Source organism: Pogona vitticeps, chromosome 1 (genome assembly GCF_051106095.1).
Source record: "Pogona vitticeps strain Pit_001003342236 chromosome 1, PviZW2.1, whole genome shotgun sequence".
Lineage (NCBI taxonomy): Eukaryota > Metazoa > Chordata > Lepidosauria > Squamata > Agamidae > Pogona > Pogona vitticeps.
Window position 1 is genome coordinate 159,113,604 of NC_135783.1, and position 22,153 is coordinate 159,135,756.

The 22,153-nt window shown below is 42.2% G+C and overlaps 1 protein-coding gene and 1 long non-coding RNA gene across 2 annotated transcripts; both read left to right on the top strand.

The window, feature by feature from the left end:
• The first annotated feature begins 1,195 nt into the window (after positions 1 to 1,195).
• Positions 1,196 to 7,930, top strand: LOC144583528 (uncharacterized). The gene is made up of 2 exons (XR_013537352.1): positions 1,196 to 1,972; positions 6,033 to 7,930. It is a non-coding gene; the product is annotated as an uncharacterized LOC144583528 (long non-coding RNA).
• Positions 7,931 to 12,111: 4,181 nt separating this feature from the next.
• On the top strand, positions 12,112 to 14,185 carry MLNR (motilin receptor). Its single transcript, XM_072985468.2, has 2 exons — positions 12,112 to 12,865; positions 13,787 to 14,185. The coding sequence occupies exons 1-2, from the start codon at positions 12,112 to 12,114 to the stop codon at positions 14,068 to 14,070; spliced, it is 1,038 nt and encodes a 345-aa protein (XP_072841569.1). The 3' UTR covers positions 14,071 to 14,185.
• The last annotated feature ends 7,968 nt before the right edge of the window (positions 14,186 to 22,153 follow it).

Here is a 22,153-nt window from a genome sequence, read left to right on the forward strand (position 1 = left end):
CCTTGACCAGGTTGACTCTTATACCCACAACTTCCTGTCTGTGCCATCTTCTTCTTTCTTCTGATTCTTTTTTTCTCCCTCTTGTTTCATCTTCTGCTGCCAGTGATGGCCTTGTTCATGGCACCTTCTACCCTGATGCCTCAAAAAGGACTGGAGACAGAGACAGGGAGCGGTGTGTATAAGCATTAGAGGTGGACTTGTAGAGTGAAGATGACATCTTCTCAGTCTCCACCTCAAGCTCTGCCTCCAGTCAACTGCAGCTCATTATGCTAATTGCCTAGAAACCATACCAAGCCTATGAAGCTGCTGTGGTGATTTCTCGGACTCCCTGGTCAACACAGTGTCCCCCCCCCCATCTCCCCTTCCTACTGTACGCTGCAAACTTGAGGCTTTGGTGAGATGCTGGTTCCTGTGCACAGGGTTGAAAATTTTTGACAGATTCAGCCAACTCATTTGTGGTGCAGTCTTTATCAAAATTATAAAACTTAAATATGACCTCACTGGATGTAATAAAAAAAGTATTATTTTGTTAACATGTATTATTGAATTACAGTTTCCTTCCCACAGGTAGTACTCAATATTATTTTCCCATCATTGAACTACAATGTTATTATTAAGACACGATGCATTAAGATACATTGCACTAATAGTATTTAAAATACTTTAGCTCAGATAATCCACACAAATATGCCTAAGAAATGAATTTGTGTAATAACCATATGGATCTCACTTCCCAAAGATGTTTTAATATTTCTTATTAATAAGACATGTTTTCATGTTCCTAGGATTCATTTTCTGTCTGATCCTTGTTTCCTGGGGACTTTTTCAAAATTAACTTAAAGATATATATATAAATCTTCCCTTCCTGTTTGGATCTTGAGAAAGTTACTTTTCTGGACTGAGAATCCTGGTGGCCATTCTGGGCTAATGAATTCTGGAAGCTATGGTCCAAAATAATAATAAGAAAAGAAAAGAAAAGAAGAGCCAACTTCCCAAATTTTGTGGCTTTTTTCTGAAAAGGAAAGATATTAGCTATGGTAAGAATATTTAGTTCAATGTTCATCTGGATCTTTAAAGCAAGGGTGGCCAACATGCAGTATTCCAGATATTATTGGATTAAAGCTCTCCTCTGCCCTGGACAATAGTGAAGGCTGATGAGACTTGTAGTCTAACAATACTTGAGACGCCAAAGTGATAGAAGTGAAGGTTTGACTTATTCAAATGAGGTAATTGCCTCATAAAAGATTGTTCTTACTTGAAAAAGAAAAACAAGCTGTTTGTGTGTGTATTCAGAAGAGATTATCCAGCCTTGTAAAAACAGGCTCCTCGATCCCCCCTTTCTCCTTGCCTTTTCTTCTCTGTTCAAGGTCTCACGCTTTTCTGAGATAAGCATGGAATGTTGAGACAAAGGCCCAATTTAGGGAAAGTGAATTGTTCTGCGCATGTCTAAAATGTGTTTTCACTAATCCAATGAATTGTTGCTAACTAACTTAATGACCTCAAAGGCCCACCCCTCTCGCCCTGAGGGGACAGCTATAAGACTGTACCAATTCCTTTGTTCTTTGAAGAAATCCTAATCACCCACAATTAAGGTGAAATTGGTTTTTCTTCCCACCAACTGCAGTGGTGTCCTGTTTGTTTTGTTCTCATGTAAATAAAATGAACTTCAATAGAAAAGCCTTCGTGTCTCAGTCTTTTGTTTAAGGTAAATTGTTTGGCATAACAATTTGGGGGCTCGTCCGGGATCCCTAAACGCCCCGATTGGGGCTGGATTTTGATCCAGTTGAGGTCAGGCAGAACAGGCGGTGGTGAAGTGAATCGGAAGGCGCCCCTGCCTTCTTTTAAGGCAGCCGCTTCCTTGCCGACGCTTTGGCTGCTTGGCATCAAGAACTCGGAAAGAGGCACGAACGCGAGAGTTTTTTTTTAAGCCGGCCGGCCAACGAATCAACGAGCCAGCAGATCAACGGACCTGGTAAGTCGTAGTGGGAAACTCTGAAAGGGTTGGTTGTTGTTGTGTGAATGAAGAGTGAGTGACCTTGCGGTTCCCAGAGGTGGCCGTTGAAGTAGTCCGGGACCCTGGGCCAAGGTGTGCGACTGTTGTCTGTACCCTCCTTGTGTCTGCGTCAGAGAGACCCCTTACTCTCTACGCAACCTCCCTATCCTTATGTCTTTGTCTCCCGTGGGATGGGAATACAGACTTCCAAAAAGGGCCCGCAGGGGTCCAGAAGGTCCAGAGGGGACCGAGGTAGGAATTCCGAGGGGGACGCCCCGACTCCAGGCCCTTGTGGGGGTGGTAATGAGTTAGGAATTCCTGGCAACAGTGCGGTGGGCAAGCTGTTGCTGCATTGGGAGTCTGTAAAAAGGTACAGGAGTTTCAGACAGAGAAGGAAATGGTCCGTGTGCTCTGGAGTTTAGACACAATTTGATATTCGTTCTAAAGGGCCAAAATTTGGCCCATCCGCCCCGTGTCCCTTATGTAGATTTTTGGATATGGTACCTAATCAAATTTGGAGAAGAAATAAAACTGGCAGTAAGTAGAGACTTGATAGGTTCTAAGTTACAAGGTGAGGAAATGACAAAATTGGAGTTTGTAAATTGGACTGCTCCACCTCAGTAAAAGAAAAGGAGGGGGATGGCGAAAATAAAGACGGGACGCTGTCCGAGGGACTAGTGCCCCGCTCTAAGGCACGGCAGATGAAAGAGCGGGGAGTTAGTGCCCAGTATCCACTCAGAGAAGTCTCAGAGATGCTTTAGGGATTATGATTTACAAGCCCACAGAGCTGCTGCACATTTGTAAGCAGCTGGTCGGAGTCACATAGGAGACTCTGGCAATTGCCGCTCGAACAGAACAGGCGGCCGGGGAATCCCTTCCAGAAGTAACCCCTGGAGATTGGGATTTTCAGGATGAAAATATCAGAGGGCGAAGTGCAGAAATGAAAGAGTTCTTGTTGAAAGGGTTGGAGGCAACAGTCCCTAAGACTGTTAGCATGAAATTGGCTTTTTGGTCAACCGTAAGTTCAGTTGAATATCTGGAAAGGCTAAAACGCAATATGCGAAGGAACACTGGGCTGGACCCAGAAGATTCAGGAAATGAAAATATTCTGAGATTGGAATTTGTGTCAGGGTGTTACCCGGATATAAAGTCCAAGTTACAGAAAAGAAACTGGAGGAGTTTTTCTCTGCCCTACCCGCTCAGAAGAGAAGGGAAAGAGAAAGGGGGGCAAGGGGCCCTGACTGTGTTCACTTTTAAGGCGGCTCAGGAAATACTTAGGTGAAGCTAGGCAAAGAGAGAGAGAGAGTATATTGTAAAGAAGGCAAGGAAAGTTGTTGCAAGATCAGGTAAAGAGTTTTGAGGGGAAATGGGAAAGGAAAGGCTAGAAAGGAGGGAAAAATAAGTGTGTATCAACAATCGATGCAGCCTAGAGGAGGAAGGAGATTCAGGAAAGGAGTCCTTAACAAAACTAATAGTGCATGCCAGCTCGGACAGCAGAACTGTTTGCTCTAAGCTGAGCACTACAGTTAGCTGAAAGGAAAAGGGATTAAAAGAGAAGAAGGAACGTAACTTTCTCAAAGTTCAGGAAAAACACAGAGAATGTTATCCAAAAGTGTATATGAAATGGAATCCTCAGGAGGAGTCCTAAGAGAAATAGGAGCGAATGGAGAACAGGGAATGAGAAAAAGCTCTTTTGGCTTGTTAAACTTATTGGGGTATAAAGGGTTAAGAGTAGGCACAGAGTAGAAAAAAAAAATCGCCTGGTGTTGAGGGAGGGAGATCCCGGCCAGCGTTAGGACTGTATAAACACATGCAGACTTTAGTGATTAACAGGGTAATTCTTTTCCATCTAAAGGGGCTGTAAAAGCCTATTGGAAAGCTACACTTCTGGATCTGTAAAATTTGTAGTTAGAAAATGGGGAAAATCACACACACACACAAAAGACACTAGGGGAATTGTTGACTATGGAATCCCACAGAAAAACATGCAGGAAAATGACAGATGCAGTATGTGGATTGATTGGCAGAAGTACGTGTTTAAAAAGCCTGAATTGAAAAGGAGGCTTTGGAGGTGTGAAGATGTTGGCAGTGATAGAGAAATGCAAAGAAAGAGAATTTGACAGGAGAAAGAAATAGATTAGTAGATAAGAGATAGCAAGTAGAATTGCTGGGAATGTTCAGATCGCCCTCCTTGCTTCTCCAGATGCACAAAGTGGGAGCTGGAGAGACAAGGGGGGTTGATTTCACACCAGGAATGGTTTGCCTGTTTTACATAGGCACTTTCTGTGGGAATTCCTTAGAAGTCACTTTTGCATTCAGGGGTCACTACCAGTTTTAAGAGATTAAAATGTGTAGTATTTTTATTGAGAGTGAATTATCCAGAAGCCACAGAGGATCTAATCATTGGCATGGATGCCTTGCAAACTATGGGTTATGGTTTAATTCCTATAACAAACAACTACATCGAGCCTAAATCCGGAAATCGTTAGGAGAATATATTTCAGTTTTAAGGTGAAGAATTTGAGAACAGGAGTAAATGCAACATAGGAACAAAGGAAGCGATTGTCCTGCATTCTTCACACCAGCATAGGACTATCCTTGGCGGTGGATGATGGTCAGTAGGCTGCTACAGATCGAGGCTATTCTCCTTGAAAAACTCGATCTAATACTGAGGGTTTATCAGAAACTGTCAGGAAGGAACTGTGTAATGAACATGATTGTATTGCCCTGACTGGTCTACAGATAAAGTTTAGGGAAGACCTACAGGAAGAGACAATAGAGGGAACATGGAACCTGTACACTGACGGTTCCTCTAGAGTAGTGAATGGGAAAAGAATAACGGGATATGCAGTGGTAGACAGGATAAGGGGTTCGAAGTTGAATCTGGACCCCTTCCCCCGTCCATGTCAGCTTAGACAGCAGAATTATATGCCCTAAAGGAGCTTTAGAAATAAGCACAGGAAAATCTGTAAATATCTGGACAGACTCTAAGTATGCATGTGGAGTAGTCCACGTTTTTGGAAAAATTTGGAGTGAAAGAGGACTACTTACATCCCAGGGAAAGAATCTGGCCCACCATCAGTTGATACTGGACACCCTGGAGGCGTTGAGCCTCCAGTCCAAGGTAGCTATTATCCACATTTCAGGGCACCAGAAGGGAAACTCCCCGGAGGTAGTAGGAAACCGGCTGGCTGAAAGGCGGCAGGGAATCCCGCCCTCTTAGCAGCCCTTATTCCTACCAGTAAAGAGATCACTGCCCCTTTGGTGTATTCACAAAGGAGCTTGAATTGACAGAGGAGCAGGGAGCTACAATGGTGAACGGCACGCTAAAGTTGAGAGATGGAAGACAATGGCTGCCCGAGGGGGTGGTCAGGGAAGTCCTCAAGGCATTGCATGAGGGAGGACACTGGGGAGTTAAGGCTCTGGTCTCAGCCTTTCTGCAAAAAAAATATACAGGGAAGAAAAGTGTGGTCACACGCCAACACCATTTTAGCCCACTGCATTCCTTGCCAGAGAGTAAATAAGAATAACCTGAGAAAAACAGAAATGAGAGGACGACCTCTGGCCATCCACCCCTTCGAACATTTGCTATGTGATTTTATTGATATGCCAAAGTCAGGACTTTGGAATCAGTGTTTGATAATAACTGATCAGCTCACTGGCTGGGTAGAAGCATACCCTACGGCTCGGGCAACGGCAGGGACAGTTTGTAAAATCTTATTGGAACAAATTATTTGTAGATATGGGTTAATCCAATCAATGGTTAGCAACAGGGGTAAAAACTGAAAGGATGAACCAAACTTTGAAAGAGCAAATTAATAAGTTGATGCAACAAGCGCAGTTGCCCTGACCGAAGGGTTTGCCCCTAGCAGCTGCATAGCATTACAGGACTCTCGCCCTTTGAAGCCTGTGCAGAATGGAAATTTGGGATGTTAATGCACAGAGATACACAGAGAGTGAGCCTTAATTTAGATTTGTTCAAGGATGCCTTTATAAGAAAGTATTTGCTGGCCCTATTCTCTATTCTCTCCGATAACAGGGAGCGAGGCATCTCAGTGCAACAGACGCCATTGGAGGTAGCAGTGCATTCCTTCCACCCCGGGGATTGGGCTTATATCAAGGCATGGGAGAGTGAACCGCTCGCCCCAAGATGGCTTGGTCCGTTCCGGATACTGTTGACAACAGAGACTGTCATCCAAACTGAGGAAGCTGGTTGGACTCACTATACCAGAGCCAAGCGCGCAGTCGACCCTGAGGGACGGTGAAAAGTTGTGCCTGTGTCCGAGGACGGACTAAAAGACTATTTTTAAACGACATATGTAATGTCCATTAGTCGGTTAGCGCATAAATATTGTCCTTTCTTTAGTGTGTATATAGAGGTAAGAAAAGTTAATAATCTGGTCCAAACTTGGCAGGTACATTTGAGAATAGACAGGAGTCTTAGGGGACTCTATTTCTTAAAAAGATATTCAATTGGTGATCAAGTAGTGTTGGAGGACGAGGGGACCATTGATTGGGAGGATGTCTAAAACTCCCTATATAACAGGTAGAATTTGTCCCTGGTTTTCCTGTTCAATTAGTCGAACACCAAAAGGGGAGGTGGAAGAGTGGAAGGTACAAATACAAACCACTTCCTATTGGGACACTGAATACAAAGGGTTGGCCTGTGGTAACCAATTAATGGTACGCAAAGAGGTACGAGGTAAGGGCCGTGGAACTTTGTATACTAGCACTGAGTTGGCTTCAAGTCTAGAGTTCTGGCATAACCGAGATTGCAAGCAGTGCCCCCTCATTAAAATCAGAGATAGCAACATCAGCCCGGGATCAGAGTCAGACTCCGACTAGGTCATTTCCCCAGGAAAGTGATCTTTCTACTCTCATACTTTCACCTCCCGGCAGTTTACTCGGAGTATCAGGTGATATCTGAAACTTAAAAGGCCCCCCCTGATAGGATTGGATCCTTTTGAGCCTTACTGTTTATTGTATTGCCATTTTTGCCCTCACCATTGGAGTGCCAGAATAACTAAATTTGACGAAAACCCGGCTTTGAGGTGGTATGTGCTTAAGGTGAGATATCCTGAAGGGTTGTGGACTGAAGCTTGTAGGCTGTAAAAACGCCAATTGCAAGCTGTCCGTGGAGAATTCAATCTGATAGCTCGGCGCAGGCAAAGACCAATTCCCAAGGGATGGCTCCGTTACGCATCTTCGGTGCACCACGAAACGTGTTAGAAGTGCAAGAACGCAAGCCCCTGGTCAGTGCCCAGTCTAGATTCAGAGGACGAAGAATGGAATTCCCACTACAAGCAGAGGTAAAGCCCACCCCTCTAATGTCTTGGAGAAATATCAGGCAATTGTTTATTGGCAGACCACGGGTTGATGGCAAAATAAGGATAGTGTTAGGGCTCTTCTTGAGCCTTGTGCTACAAGCTACAGGATCCACCTGCCCCTGTGTAATAACGACAAGGCAGGGAAGCAGGGAACAGCAGACCTTAACCTATAAGTCCATCTTCAATTGTGTTGATAATATTGCCTCCTGTGCATTTGGCAAGGTAGAGTACAAAATTTGTCAGGACTCCCTTGAAACTCAAACTTGTTATGACCCTAGAGAAAACCCCGAGAGAATTTGGATTGAATTCCGTGTTACAGTAATTAGTAATGGAGGCTGGACTAGAATTAAATGTGGTGGAATAGGCTGGGTTCAGCACAACATGGTATGGAGAATAGCAGCAAGTGCAGGTTAGAAACTCACCTGTTTGTTTCTGTATGAAACTGTGTGAAGTTAGCCACCTGATCTACCACGCCCTGCAAGCCTCAGGAAGGTGCCTGTAAAGTTCGATTGTACCTGGGGCTCCTATGAAAATTGTCCAAGTGAAAGACACCTTTGGTCGGTCTGGGGGAGGGGGGAAGTTTTCATAATTGTGAATAAGTCAAAAGAAATTATAAAAAGAAAAACGGGGGAATTGATAGAAGTGAAGGTTTGACTTATTCAAATGAGGTAATTGCCTCATAAAAGATTGTTCTTACTTGAAAAAGAAAAACAAGCTGTTTGTGTGTGTATTCAGAAGAGATTATCCAGCCTTGTAAAAACAGGCTCCTCGATCCCCCCTTTCTCCTTGCCTTTTCTTCTCTGTTCAAGGTCTCACGCTTTTCTGAGATAAGCATGGAATGTTGAGACAAAGGCCCAATTTAGGGAAAGTGAATTGTTCTGCGCATGTCTAAAATGTGTTTTCACTAATCCAATGAATTGTTGCTAACTAACTTAATGACCTCAAAGGCCCACCCCTCTCGCCCTGAGGGGACAGCTATAAGACTGTACCAATTCCTTTGTTCTTTGAAGAAATCCTAATCACCCACAATTAAGGTGAAATTGGTTTTTCTTCCCACCAACTGCAGTGGTGTCCTGTTTGTTTTGTTCTCATGTAAATAAAATGAACTTCAATAGAAAAGCCTTCGTGTCTCAGTCTTTTGTTTAAGGTAAATTGTTTGGCATAACAATAGGTTGCCCACCCAAATCTGATTTAAGGACACTTTCCTTTTAGATTTCAGGAAGTTGTGATCAAATTTCAAGAAACAAGCAGTAAGAGAGGAAGAGCAGCTTCTACTAATATTTCTTAATCAGTGTTATTGAATTTATGGACTGTTAAGGCCCCTCTCTCTCCATATGACTGACCATGAGATAATTCATCAGATGTAGAGAACCTCTGACCCACCAGATGTTTTTGCCTACAGTTGCTGTCTACACTACCCACCATGGCTGAGAGTAGGAATCTGCAGAAGTTGTCAACAAAAACATCTAAAAAGCCCAAAGTTCCCTGTCCCTCCAGTATAGAAATGTCCGGGATGCTGGCCATCCTAGATTATTTCACATGAGAGAACCAGGCCTTTCATTCGGTTGCGGACAGCTGTAGCATTCAGCCCTGCCCTCACCTGTCTGTCACAGCTGGGCAGTGGAACATCAGCCAATGAGGGGATGGAAGGTGGTGCAGAAGGGGGAGGAGCTGGAATATATATAGGGGTGTATGATGAGAGAGAAGGAAGATTGGAGAGAGAAAGTTTGTGAGAGTGAGTGAGGAGTGTGTCTATGGGCCTGTGAGCCAAATAGTCAGTGAGGGAAGAGTCTGTGTGTGTCAGTGAGTGAGAGACTTGATTAACATTTTGTGATTTACTTACTTTATTTTGTTAAACCAATAAACAAGTCTAAGTTTTGAAGAAACACATGATTCAGTGATTTATTGGTATTGAAACAGCAATACCTGGTGGCAGCTACCTGAGAAGAAGAGTGAGCACTCCTGGAGGCCTGAGTTGGTAGAGGCTTCAGCGTGCTCGCTACAACAGCATTCTAAACTGATGTAGAATTCCTGTAGGCATCCTTCAGTCTCAAGAGACTGTGGTAACGTGATCTGAATAGAGGTCTTGGAACAGCGTCTAGTGTGGCTGAGAAGGCCAATACAGTGGTGCCTCGACTTACGAATGTCCCAACATATGACCTTTTCGAGTTACAAGCAGCTCCGGCCGAAAAATTTTGCTTCTACTTGCGACCGGAGCTTTGAGTTACAACCAGAAAAGGGCAGGGAAAAAAGACAGGGAATTCAAATTGCTAACTGTTGGTGGTGAAGAGGCTGCTTCTTTGCAGCTCTTTCGACCTAGCAGTTAGAGAGTGTGCGATCGGAGGAGGCTTTGGACTGCCTGGTAAGGTGCTGTTTTCTACTTTTAAAAAACTGTTCTGGGTGGGTTTTGCAGTGTAGTTATGGGCTGGGTGGTGGGATTTTGTTTCTATGCTTTGATGGGTCTTGCAGGGTTTGTTTGTTTTTTGGGTTTTTCCCATTTCTGATGGGTCTTGCAGGGTTTGTTTGCTTTTGGGGTCCCCCTCCCATTTCCAATGGGTCTTGCAGAGTTTTTTGCTTTCTGCTTTGCTTTTTTTTTTTTTTTGCATTTCTGAAGAGTCTTGAATGGTTTGTTTGCTTTCTGCTTTGCTTTTTTGCATTTCCGAAGGGTCTTGAATGGTTTGTTTGTTTGCTTTCTGCTTTGCTTTTTTTGCATTCCTGAAGGGTCTTGCACGGTTTGTTTGCTTTTCTTTCTCCCCCCCCCCTTCGGCCGGAACAGATTAATCCTGTTTCCGATGGGTCTTGCAGCGGGTTTTGTTTTGTTTTGTTTTGTTTTTGGGGTTTTTTGGTGATTTTTTTCTTCGGCCAGAATGGATTAATTGCATTTGAATGCATTCCTATGGGAAATGGTGCTTCGATTTACGAGAGTTATGACCGGAGTTCCGGAACCAATTAAGTTCGTAAGTCGAGGCACCACTGTACTAGAGTGACAATCCCTTCCACACTGAAAACAAATATAATCTGTACCCTGTCCAGCTTCCTGATTTTGCTGGTTTTGGGACTGCCTCTTTGCCTCGGCCTGGTGGACAAGGGTCTCTTCAAAATGGGAGAGGCCATGATGCACCGCCTGCCTCCAGGCTGGACGCTCAATGTCAGGGTTTCCCATCTGTTGAGGTCCATTCCTAAGGCCTTCAGATCCCGCTTGCAGATGTCCTTGTATCGCAGCTGGGGTCTCCCTCTGGAGCGCTTTCTCTGCACTAATACTCCATACAGGAGATCTTTTGGAATCCAACTGTCAGCTATTCTCAGCACATCAGAATTCCACAGCACTAGGAATCATGTATCCCTACTCCATTAAGCTTTCATTTATGTACATTGGTTGTCTTTTGCAAATTGCAATATTGTTAGTCCTTTACCATTTTCTGCTGTCACCTGATGAAGCAGAGCTATGCTCCCATGGAATTAATTTCAAAGTTTGATTATTTGAGATTATTACAGGGATGATTATAATGCTTTGTATTTCTCAACATTGCTGGTGCCTGGGGAGACCAAAGGGCTTAGCCTAAAAATTAGAATCTGTAGGTGCGATAAGACCTTTGCCAAATCACTGATTTCTGAATTTCAGGAAAACTAGGAGCTGTTGGCAATCTTTTTAAATTGATAACTAAAGATTCTGAACTGCGCCCATTTGCTGAAAATATTATTATTAGTTGAACTATTTTGTCTGGAAGCTTATGGTAAAATAAAATGGAAATATGATGAGTTTGCTTAAATTTTATGGCCTTTTGACTTGTCATGATTTTGGGGGTTATTTGATTTGCTATATTTTTTTACCTGGAGACATAGTATTTGTAATGCTTCATTATGGCTAAGGTAGTGCTGTTTAGGTGTCTGGATATGAGAAGGGGAGACTGTAACTTGAGCATAGACAGCAACTGTCAACCATCAGAGTGACTCATTAGTTGCCATTCATTAGCAAAGGATAACACCAATGTGAATGTGACAAACCAAAACGTAAGAAGCTTGATTCTGTTCTTTTAGGGTTGACTCAGAACAATGGTATCCTGCACCACCATGAAGGTGAATGCACAGAAGAAAGCTAGGGCATGTGTTCTTCATTGTTATTGCTATTGTGTGCAGTCACTGTGTTTATCTTATATACACTTTGATAATCTCATTTCTATAATTTTTTTTGCATGTTGCTCTGCTGTTTACAATGCCCCCATATCCGTCTGTGTATCTATAAATTAACCAACCAAGGATAATGTGCCTGATGAAGTTGAAACTGGATAATGAAAGCATATGCTCTAATGAATATTTTCAGCTGTAAGGTGCCCCCTGACTCTTTCTTTGTTTTAGGTTCCTTGACTGTGCATGGATTTTATCTCCTCTTCATCTCTGCAGCTTTTGGGAGATCTCTAAGTGGTTCCCAACAGCCCCACCTGTTGCCAGGAAGTAAATGAACAAAGCTTGTTTCGGAGTGCTTATGAAAGCAACAGTGCCCTGTGTGTTGCTTACTTGGGAGGAGTTATCCTTCTGCAGTTATTATAAATATCTGTCAGTTTAAGATTGCACCCGGACACTTCATTTCTCTACTCAGGGAGAGGGCGGACTGTGCGTGGGCTTTCTCAGAACTCAGAAAACGGATCGCTAGAAAAGAAGCCAAGAGAGCCACCGAGACGGCAGGACCTCCCTCTGATACCCACAAAGACATCGCACAATTTGTCATGCTTAAAATTGTTCTGGATGTTTTGCAATAGCAGCGCTGAGGTTGTTGGTAGTGCTGACCACAACATGAGCTTGGCCAACATCAGCAGTCCGAAGGTGTTTCAAGAAGAGGGTCCAGAGATATGCAACCAGTACCTGTGCCCTTTGCTACCCCTGTGGGCTCTCATCCCAGTGACAGCGGTATGCTTGGTCTTACTGGTCTTTGGTCTGGGTGGCAACATTTTGACTATAGTTGTGACCAGCTGCTCCCGGGAACTACGCAACACGACTAGTCTCTACCTGGCTAGCTTGGCCGTCTCTGACCTGCTGCTGCTCTTACTTGGGCTGCCCCTTGACCTCTACCGCCTCTGGCAGTCACGGCCATGGGTGCTTGGCACAGTGGTGTGCCGCGTATGGCATTGGTCAGGCGAAGCGTGTGCCTACTGCTCCATCCTACACCTGACAGCCCTGACTGCTGAGCGCTATGTTGCTATTTGCTACCCACTGCGTGCTAAAGTGCTGGTGACCGAACAACGCGTAAAAGCACTACTGGTGGTCTTGTGGGCCGTTGCCTTGTTCTCTGCTGCACCTTTTCTGTTTCTTGTGGGAGTTCAGCAGGCTGGTGAGGATGACTTCACCCGTGAATGTGTCCCCACCATCTATGCCAGAGAGACAGGGATGTTGGATACCATGCTCTGGGTCACCACCAGCTACTTTGTGTTGCCCTGCCTCTGCCTCTATGTCCTCCACGGCTTGATTGCAAGGCAGCTTCTGCGGGTCAGCAGGGCACATCTTGGTGGGACATCATATCGGAACCACCGGCAAACAGTGCGCATGTTGGGTGAGTAAACAGAGGACATCATGTTGTGAGGGGAGCAGTACCTTAGGGGGCTTCATGTTTAATTTGCTCTTTGTTATCAGCACAGCACTCCCTATAGTCCTACAGAATCACCATCATGAAACAGAGCTGTCCTGATTTTCTATGAAACCCTAAAGAGATACACTATATATATATATATATATATATATATATACACATATATACACACTTATCATTTATTTATTTATTTATTTATTTATTTATTTATTTATTTATTTATTTATTTTAATTGTAAAGAGGTACACTTTACACACACACACACACACACACACACACACACACACACACACACATTTATTTATTTATTTATTTATTTATTTATTTATTTATTTATTTATTCTAATTGTACCCTGCCTATCTGGTCAAAACGACCACTCTGTCTGGTCAAAACAACCACTCATACATATGTGTCAAAACGGCCACTCATACACACACACACACACACACAAACACACTCAGCTCCAAAGAACACCCAGACAATTGTCAGCGTCTTATTCAAGAGTCATCAGTCCATCGTGATCACATTAGATGGAGGGGTGAAAGGGTAGGCGGCAAATAACTTTGTACCATTTGGTGAGTTGCATGGGGATGTGACACTAATGGTTCCTATAAAAGGAGCCTCCATCCACAGTCCTGAGGCAAAACCCATTTCTCATAATCCCAAAAGCAGGTTCTAGTGGAAATACCAGGACTGCCTGTTGGGGACGGTCAGGTAATATACAAAGTTATTGGGCAGAGAGGAGGAAGTAGCTGTGGGACCACCTGCTTTTAAAAGAAGTATACTTCATTCATCCCAGAGCTTCTGAGAAACCCCGCGTGGCTGGATGCATCAAGTAATTGCCTTTTCCCCCAACTTTTCTTTTTCTTTTTTCTTTTTTGCAGTTGTGCTGATTGTGGCTTTTGTCGTTTGTTGGCTGCCCTTCCACATCGGCAGGATCATATACATCAACCCAAAGGATTCCAGAATGATGTATTTCACCCAATATTTTAATATTTTTGCATTGCAGCTTTTCTACTTGAGTGCTAGTATCAACCCAGTCCTTTACAACCTTGTCTCGAAGAAATATAGGGCAGCAATTTGTAAGCTACTGGGGATCAAGAGATCTCTAGAAAGGGCTTCTACCATTACCAGAGACACTGCTGGCTACCTAGAGATCAGTCGGTAATAACAGTGTGATGATCACATAGTTACAAAATATCAGCCAAAATTCTGTTCTTTAGCATACAAAATTTCACTAGAGTAAGCTGATTGAACCAATGGAGATTTGGCGTGTCAACTCTTCCTTGAGTACAATTGATTCAAATGGACCTATTCTAGTTGTGCTAAAGTAACCTCGCAACTAGAGTGGGCACAGTTGAATCAACGGAATGTATGGAGGACAATCCCTTCTGATTCAGTGGGCCTACTGTAGCGTGATTTACTGCACTAAGCAACAGGATTTTGTCCATTGTCTCTGATGCTTTCAGTGTGACATGTTGAGGTGGATTTGTGAAATTAAGGGCTATTAAGGGCTAGCTTTTCAGTCATTACAAAGTTCTAACTTAACAGTAAGCTGATGTAGATAAAATCTAGAGTATAACTGAGCTATGCAGTATCAACTCATATTTCAAGCAGGGGGTGCCTAACCTCACTATTTCAGGATAGTGCACCCCCCATTTGGACTGGGCCCAGTTCTGAGGCTATAAGAATCAGTCATAAAGAGCCATTGGATTTGCAACCTTCCTCCTCCTTCTCCTTCTTCCAGTATGCCATCATTGCCACCCTGCCTCCCTGTGGTTCGATGGTTGGCATGCAATACTAGATTAGAAACTACAGGCTGGTCTTGCTTTGCAAAGCAAGGACAAACCACAGTTTGTAGTTTCTGACAAAAGGCAAATTACATTTTGTTGCAAACCAGGAAGGCAGGTAGAACCTGTGGCATGTGCTTGAGAAAAGAGTGTGTGCATGTCTGTGGTCCTTTAAAGCTCATTTACCAGGGAGTGGTAACATAGCTTAATGGTGGAGAAAGTGCTTCACGTAGAGAAGATCACAGGTGAAATTGTTGGCATTTCCAGGGAAAGATAAATAAATAAATAAAAATCTGTGATCTTCATTGTGCAACCTGAGAGAGTGATTATATCGCCAGTTAGACAATACGTACTGAGCAAGATGGACAAATAGTCTGACCCTAAAGACAGCTGTCTATGTCCCTGTTTGAGCCATCATAGGAGTCTAATTACCACTTCTGTGGAGCTTTGTACTGTATTAGCAAATATCAGAATGAACCACAAGGGCTTTCTATAGAAGGTCAACTTGACTTTGGCAAGTGGTGCCCTCCAGATGTTTTAGACTGTATATCCCAGTGACTGTGTTAATTGGCAGTGTTTGTGAGAACTCCACACCTATGGTAAGATAACAGACTGAGTAAGGTTGAATTTGTTTGAAATAACATTAAATATCGAATGAAATGTTAGGAGACATACTTCAGTAATGCCACATGCTAATATTTCCAGTGAATGACTTAACCACTATCATCATGCTTGATAGTTTCTGTTCTCTTATTTTGGACTTAAGGCAGTGTTGTGGATTTTGCTTCACTTTAGGCCTCCAACAACAACAACAACAACAACAACAACAGCAACAACAACAACAACAACAACAAGGGGAGAAAAAAGGATGGGAGAAGATATAGCTGAGTATTATCAGAAGTCACAAACCATAATAAAAACCTATTCCTGTCTCTGGGAATTGGGATGAATTAATGACATACAGTTAAAACTGAAAAATTGTTTTCCTTTTCTTTGATGAGGGGTTGTTGTTGTTTTCTCGTAACTTAGGTGGGACTTCATACTGCTGCAGTGCGCTGTTGGTTTTTTAACTAAATCTTATAGCAACAAATGTCATCATCTGTGGTACAACTGTTCCACCAGGACTAAGTTTAAGGGATGTGGCAATTTAATTTAAAGAAGAATGGTAGGTGACTACCATTGTGAATGGAAACAAACTACATTGCTCTTTTTGCAGGAGACAGCTTGTATCTTGGATAATACAAGCACATCGTCCTACTAAAATACAATTTCCTACCATTTCAGCTAAATGAGACCTCTACTATCCCCCATTGTTACATACAACAATTAGCAGACTGACTTCATTCTTAGCAGAGAAATAGTATATTCAAATGTTCCATGATATGTTTATAGGTGATCTGATAATTAACAGATAGGATGGTTTCAATCTGGTTGTAGGTCTATTTATTGAAAAAGTTGTAAAGCATCTCTCAAAAACCAAAAAAATCTAGATCTCTTAACAACCTAAAGGAACTATTTTCAGGGGGAAAAAACTAAACTTTGGATGCTTATGGTAGTATGGAATGCACATAAACTAGAACCATTTCCCATGGACATTACAGAGCAAATTCTTATTATTATATTTCAAAGGTCGCGTCTCCAAATGGTGCTGCCAAATATTCAGTATCAGCTATGGACCTCTGCATAATGTGGCACCATGGGGCATGGCAACTGGGAAAACCATAAACATGGCTTGGCAGAGGATCTACAGTAGAAATCAAAAATCCCCAAAGATCAGAAACCTTGGCTGCAAAACCTTGGATGACCCAATACCCAAAAGAAAGACACTGCAACCACAGATCAACCTCCCTCACTCAAGACAAGGACACATTGATACACCCTTAAACATATCTGCTTAACCCCACTAGTCATCCCGCTTCCTATATAGCACATTAGTAGTGATACTGGAACTGAAATGAAACATTGGCTTTGATAATAACATGTACACCCCACTAGATTCTTATTTGGTCAAGGGAAGGTGCATTCTATGTAAAGAGCTTAGTTTTAGGCAAAGCAAAGGGGACCCCCCCCTTCTTTCAGGGATCAAAAAACTCTTCTATTTATTTGGAGTGGAAGTAAGGGTATAAAAGTTGCCCATATGTTCAGTGAGGGGAGGCTGATTTTTCCTTTGAAGTGTATAGATTGATCCATATTTGTTTGCTTTCAACAGAATGTTATTTCTCTTTGGGAGTTCCTCTGGTTTTTGAATGTAGAATCATATAGACATCAATGTTGGAAAGTCTGTTTTTGAAAGCCATGGCATTTAACAACACAAAGCAACATGAAACCTCAAGTTCACTGTAGAAAGGCAAACTACATAAGTTCTCCATACAAGGGGGCAGTTTCAGTTGAAAGAAACAAAATTCTTATTTAGTTCAACCAATTGTTCAGTTAACAAAAATGAATTGAAGTAGTCTTTACAAGAATAATAATATAAATGAATTAATATGGAAATTGGCCGCTAGCTACGCCCCTCCCTTTTAGTCCCTCCATCTTGTGTCTTGGAGGCCCTCCAGTTACCAGCAAATCTGAAAAATACCTTCCTCTCCACTGACTCACCCACTCATTTGTTGGGGATCCGTAAGAAAACCATACCCCCTCACGAAACAGAGGGGGTTGCTATTTAAGCCTTAAAAAGCAGAGCCTGAATACTCCTGCTAGTGTGCTCTTCAGTTTTTCGTGGGAAATAAATTCTAGAATTAAGTATGTTCCACCAGCAGATAGCTCTCAGCAAGAAAGGAGACAGGAACACCCCTTCCCACAGTTTTAATCTCATAATTCTCCATTTGGCTAACAGGTACAAGTGAGACCTCAAGCTTTCCAAATGCAATAGGACTGAGAAGTCAAACTGGAATCATCTGTGAAAAAAGGTCATAATAACAAGGTTGCCAAAAAGGTAGCATAGAAGCAAATCATTAAATACAGCTATGCATTGGCTGATACCCAGTCTAGTGTAATGGACAGAATGAAGGACTAGGACTCAGGAGACTAGGTTTGAATCCCTGATTTGCCATGGAAATTCACTGTAAGGCGGAACTAGTAAAAGCACTTCTTATATATCTCACTTAACTTTGTAGGGTTATGGTCAGTTGGTTCTGACTTGATAGCACATCCGACAAACATGTCCATACACATAACAATATGTGTTGTCAAGTTGGGAGTAATTTACAGCGACCTTAAAAGGGCTTTCATTTTATTTTATTTATCCGATTTATACCCCCCCCCCCCCAGACAGCGTTTACTCGGGGCAGCTTACAAAATCATTTAAGGAGTGGTTTCGTCAGTTTCACTTCTCCAGTGAATTTCTATGGCCAAGAACCCTGGTCTCCAGAATCCTAGTCTGTCACTGTACACTACACCACAGTGGTACCACACATGCAATGACTACCCTATAATGATCAGAATCCTGTTGCATAACTTTGCATGCATGTAGTCTTTAGTTTAAAGTTTTGTATCTCCTGTACAAATTCCAGGGCTCCCTAGGGCTCCATTTCAAACTTTGGAAGACTTGGGCTGGGAGGGAAATGCTTAATATCCAAAAATAGACCCCATTGATCCTGCTGCTTGGATTGTGACCAGTAGCTGAAATTTGGGGATAGTGAAGGCTTCTTCCTGCCATTCCAAGGCTTCCCCAGGTTGAAGAGATCCCTAAAGAACCTTGGGACCAGGTGAGGGGTGCAAAAAAATTTTAAAGGTTGAAGTCCATGGTTAATGACTTCATCAGCCTTTATGTAAGTGGAGTTCTGTAACAGGATTCTGGCAAATGTGTGTGGTTCAGAAAGGTCATTTTGCTTCAGAACATTGTACATAACTTGTGCAAAACAAGGTCATTTAGTTGTCACATAGAGAGACCAAATTGTGATAGTTTGAGCCTGGAAAATCTTAATCTTTACGTACAATGCCTGTCAATTGAAGGAAATACTACACTTTTCAGTAATCATGAGTTTCTCTAGAATTTACCTCTACTCCATATCATTTCTTAAAAGCAGTATGAGATGTCTATGTATAATCATTTACAAAAGATATGAGATCTCTTTAAATGTCTCACCTGCATATCAACCAATAAATCTCCAGTGATTCTCTCCCATATCCTGTTGGATATGCTAGACTGATAAATTTCGGAATGACTTTCTATTAGATATAAAAATGTCTTAACAAGTTAGATTTTAAGCTTTATCTCAGTCTTACGCTGTCTTTACCAAAATCTCATGAGTGACTGCTCTGATGACAACATTTGACTGTTCACCTTTTCCCCACTGTTTGTTGTACCAATTTTTCAGATGCAGGCTTGAAATTTTATATATTGCATCTTTGCTTTTCGCAAATGGTCTGTTGCCAATCTGGAAATAAAACTGAACTGAACAAAAGCTGTGTTGTTATTATGGAAGTCCTGGATGTCCAGATTAACCCCATGAATATCACAGATGACCGATTCTCAAATACTGTATTTGCTGTAATCCACTGAAAAGCAAACGGCTTGAACAATTAAAAATTTCTCACTTCTGAGACATTGTTAAATCTTACATGTTTTGTTCCTAGGTTGACTCAGAAGGGCCATGTTGCTCTAATTCAATCCATCTTTGGTCAAAGCAGGGGAAAATGTATTAAACAATGTGGGAGATATACCATTTCTTACCACAAATTCTGGATCTCTTGAAATGGTATTACAAAATCATTTTTCATTCTGCTTGTAGTATAATTTGTAAAACAATATTTGAAGGTAAAATAATATGAATTGGGTCCAAGAGCTTTCTTCCACTGGCCAGAAAGGTTACATCCACAGAAGGTGCCCATCCCCAAATTTTTATGGATCCTTCTGGCGCCCTCATCTCATGCCATTCAACATGGCCATCAAATCTCTGTGTAGTGTTTTCAGGAGGCTGGAGGGGCTGCATTGGGAGCTTTTAGGAGACTTAGAAAGGCTGCCAGAAGACTACTCACATGAACGTAAATCTGGATCCAACCTTATGTATAACAGTAAATATACTTTAGAAGTATTTATTGCTTATAAATACTCCAAAAGCACATTACTTATGTGTTACATTTCTACCCTGTCTGTCCACCACCGGATTGCACTCAAGATGACTTAAAATAATCTCAAACTGTAATAATACACAGTGGCCAGGATTCTCTGGAATAAATAAAATTGTGTAAATTGTACTCAGAAATTGCAGTTAATTAGCAAGGTGATGGTCTCATGCCTCATCTTATACCTATCACAGAACCAGGCAGATGACTAGCAACTAGCAACTCATTAATTACCTGCAATTTGCCACTGTGATTTACACAATTTCATTTATGCCAAAGTAAAATCCCAGGGACGTGGTGGCGCTGTGGGCTAAACCGCAGAAGCCTGTGCTGCAGGGTCAGAAGATCCGGCAGTCGTAAGATCGAATCCACGCAACGGAATGAGCTCCCGTTGCTTGTCCCAGCTCCCGCCAACCTAGCGGTTCGAAAGCATGCAAATGCGAGTAGATAAATAGGGACCACCTCGGTGGGAAGGTAAACAGCATTCCGTGTCTAAATCACACTGGCCATGTGACCACGGAAAGATTGTCTTCGGACAAAACGCTGGCTCTATGGCTTGGAAACGGGGATGAGCAGCGCCCCCTAGAGTCGGACACGACTGGACAAAAAAATTGTCAAGGGGAACCTTTACCTTTACCTAAAATCCCAGAAGAAGTCTGGCCAATAAAAAGCTTTGCACTTGCCAGCTAACAGTAGCAGCTGCATCAAAAAACAGTCACTGACTCTGGGGCCCTTAGTTTATGATCTTTTAAATTTTTCTTATATCAGTTTTTAATGTCAATGGCACCTTTTTTCCCTGAAAGGAAATCTAAAGCATAAACTTTTCTTTCGTTGCTAGTGATAATCCTTTTCTCACAGGGTACTTGTAATTACAGTGCTCCACATTAGCACAAGTCAGGGGGAAATCCTATCTGACTTAAGAAAGACATGCCTAATGTCTTCTGCAAATAGATCTAACAAGTCAGCTGGCAACTCTTATTATTAAGCAGTTCTACTAAAAATCAGATAGTTTCACTGCTTCCATGTACATTTCAACATGTTGCTTCATACAGCAAATATGATACTTTGTCTTCCAGAGTTTTAATAGTTTCCTGCCGACTGGACTGTAACCAGGCATAACACTTTAAGGGACTGAAACTCAGAACAAACTCAGTTTGTTGTTTAACTAAACAGTTACTCCATTGCTCCCTATTTGAGTTGTATTATTTCCTTTGTTACAGGAGTGTAAGAAAAAGAAAAAGGAGCCTGGACACAGGGCATGGAGCTGGTTATACAGTATAGGAGTTTCAAAGCAACAGTGGATAAATGTCACATCCTGTACAATGAAGAGGTTCCTAATGGGGAGTAATCATTCTTCAAAACTGGAATGCACAATGAGGTCCAATTTTTAAAGATATTTGATGGCCACAATTCTGTTGTTAATCCCAACTATAGTAGACCCATAGCATCCGTTGTTGGATTCTAAGTCAACACTTACATATTGACTTAGAATGCACAATTGCTTCAGCACTATTGAATTGATGGCTCTGTTCTAGTTGCAATTAGCAGTAGGATTCTGGTTATCAAAATAAAGTGATATTTAGGATTTATAGAAGGAAGGAAGAATGTATTTCTCTCAAGTAACTGTTGAAAGACACAAAATTAATATGAGATCTTTAGACTTATTCACTACTGACACTTCACTATATGGAATATTGACTACGTCTGTTGTCCAATTGGTTTTGGGATGTCTGTCAATGGTTTAGTGGAGTGCAGGCACTCCTCCTTGGGACTGTCACTAACAACTCCAAAAATTATTTTGCTGTTGACTTATAAGGAAATAAATTTGAACAGTTTTCACCTCCACAAGGAACAGCTCTTTTATAAAACCTGTAATTCAAGCTCAAGCCACCTCAAAATACTTTGCATTAGAAAGATAATTATCAAGAATATCGTGCTGTTAGGAATACCTGTTTTCTCTCCAGCGATTTTGAGGACTGAATCTGAGAGGAAACAGGAGAGATTCCTTGCTAATCAAAAAGTCTCACTGCCCTCATCCCGTGAGCCCTGGTTTCACTACCTCCCTGTTGTCTGTGCATGAAAGTAAGAACTGTCTTGTTTACAATAACCCGCCTATCAATATTGTTGCCGACAAGATTGGCTCATTGTGCTATCAAGCTCTCAACAGAGCTTGTAATCCTCAAATAATCGTTGCTGTCTGCCATGAAGTCAGAACTGATTTATAGTGACCCTAACAGGGTTTTCAAGGGAAGTGAATTATTTAAGGAGTCGTTTTACCAGTTCCACTCCCCTAATGAGCTTCCATGGCTGACTGAGGATTCAAACCCATTCCTCCTGAGTCCTAGTCCAGCACTCAATGCACTACAGCACACAGGGTCTAGACATCTTTGAAAC

Excerpts from the sequence above, each read along its gene's own strand:
- MLNR (XM_072985468.2), top strand. The coding sequence starts at position 12,112 with ATGAGCTTGGCCAACATCAGCAGTCCGAAGGTGTTTCAAGAAGAGGGT. Across the intron at positions 12,866-13,786 it reads GCAAACAGTGCGCATGTTGG|TTGTGCTGATTGTGGCTTTT; the intron begins GTGAGTAAACAG and ends TCTTTTTTGCAG.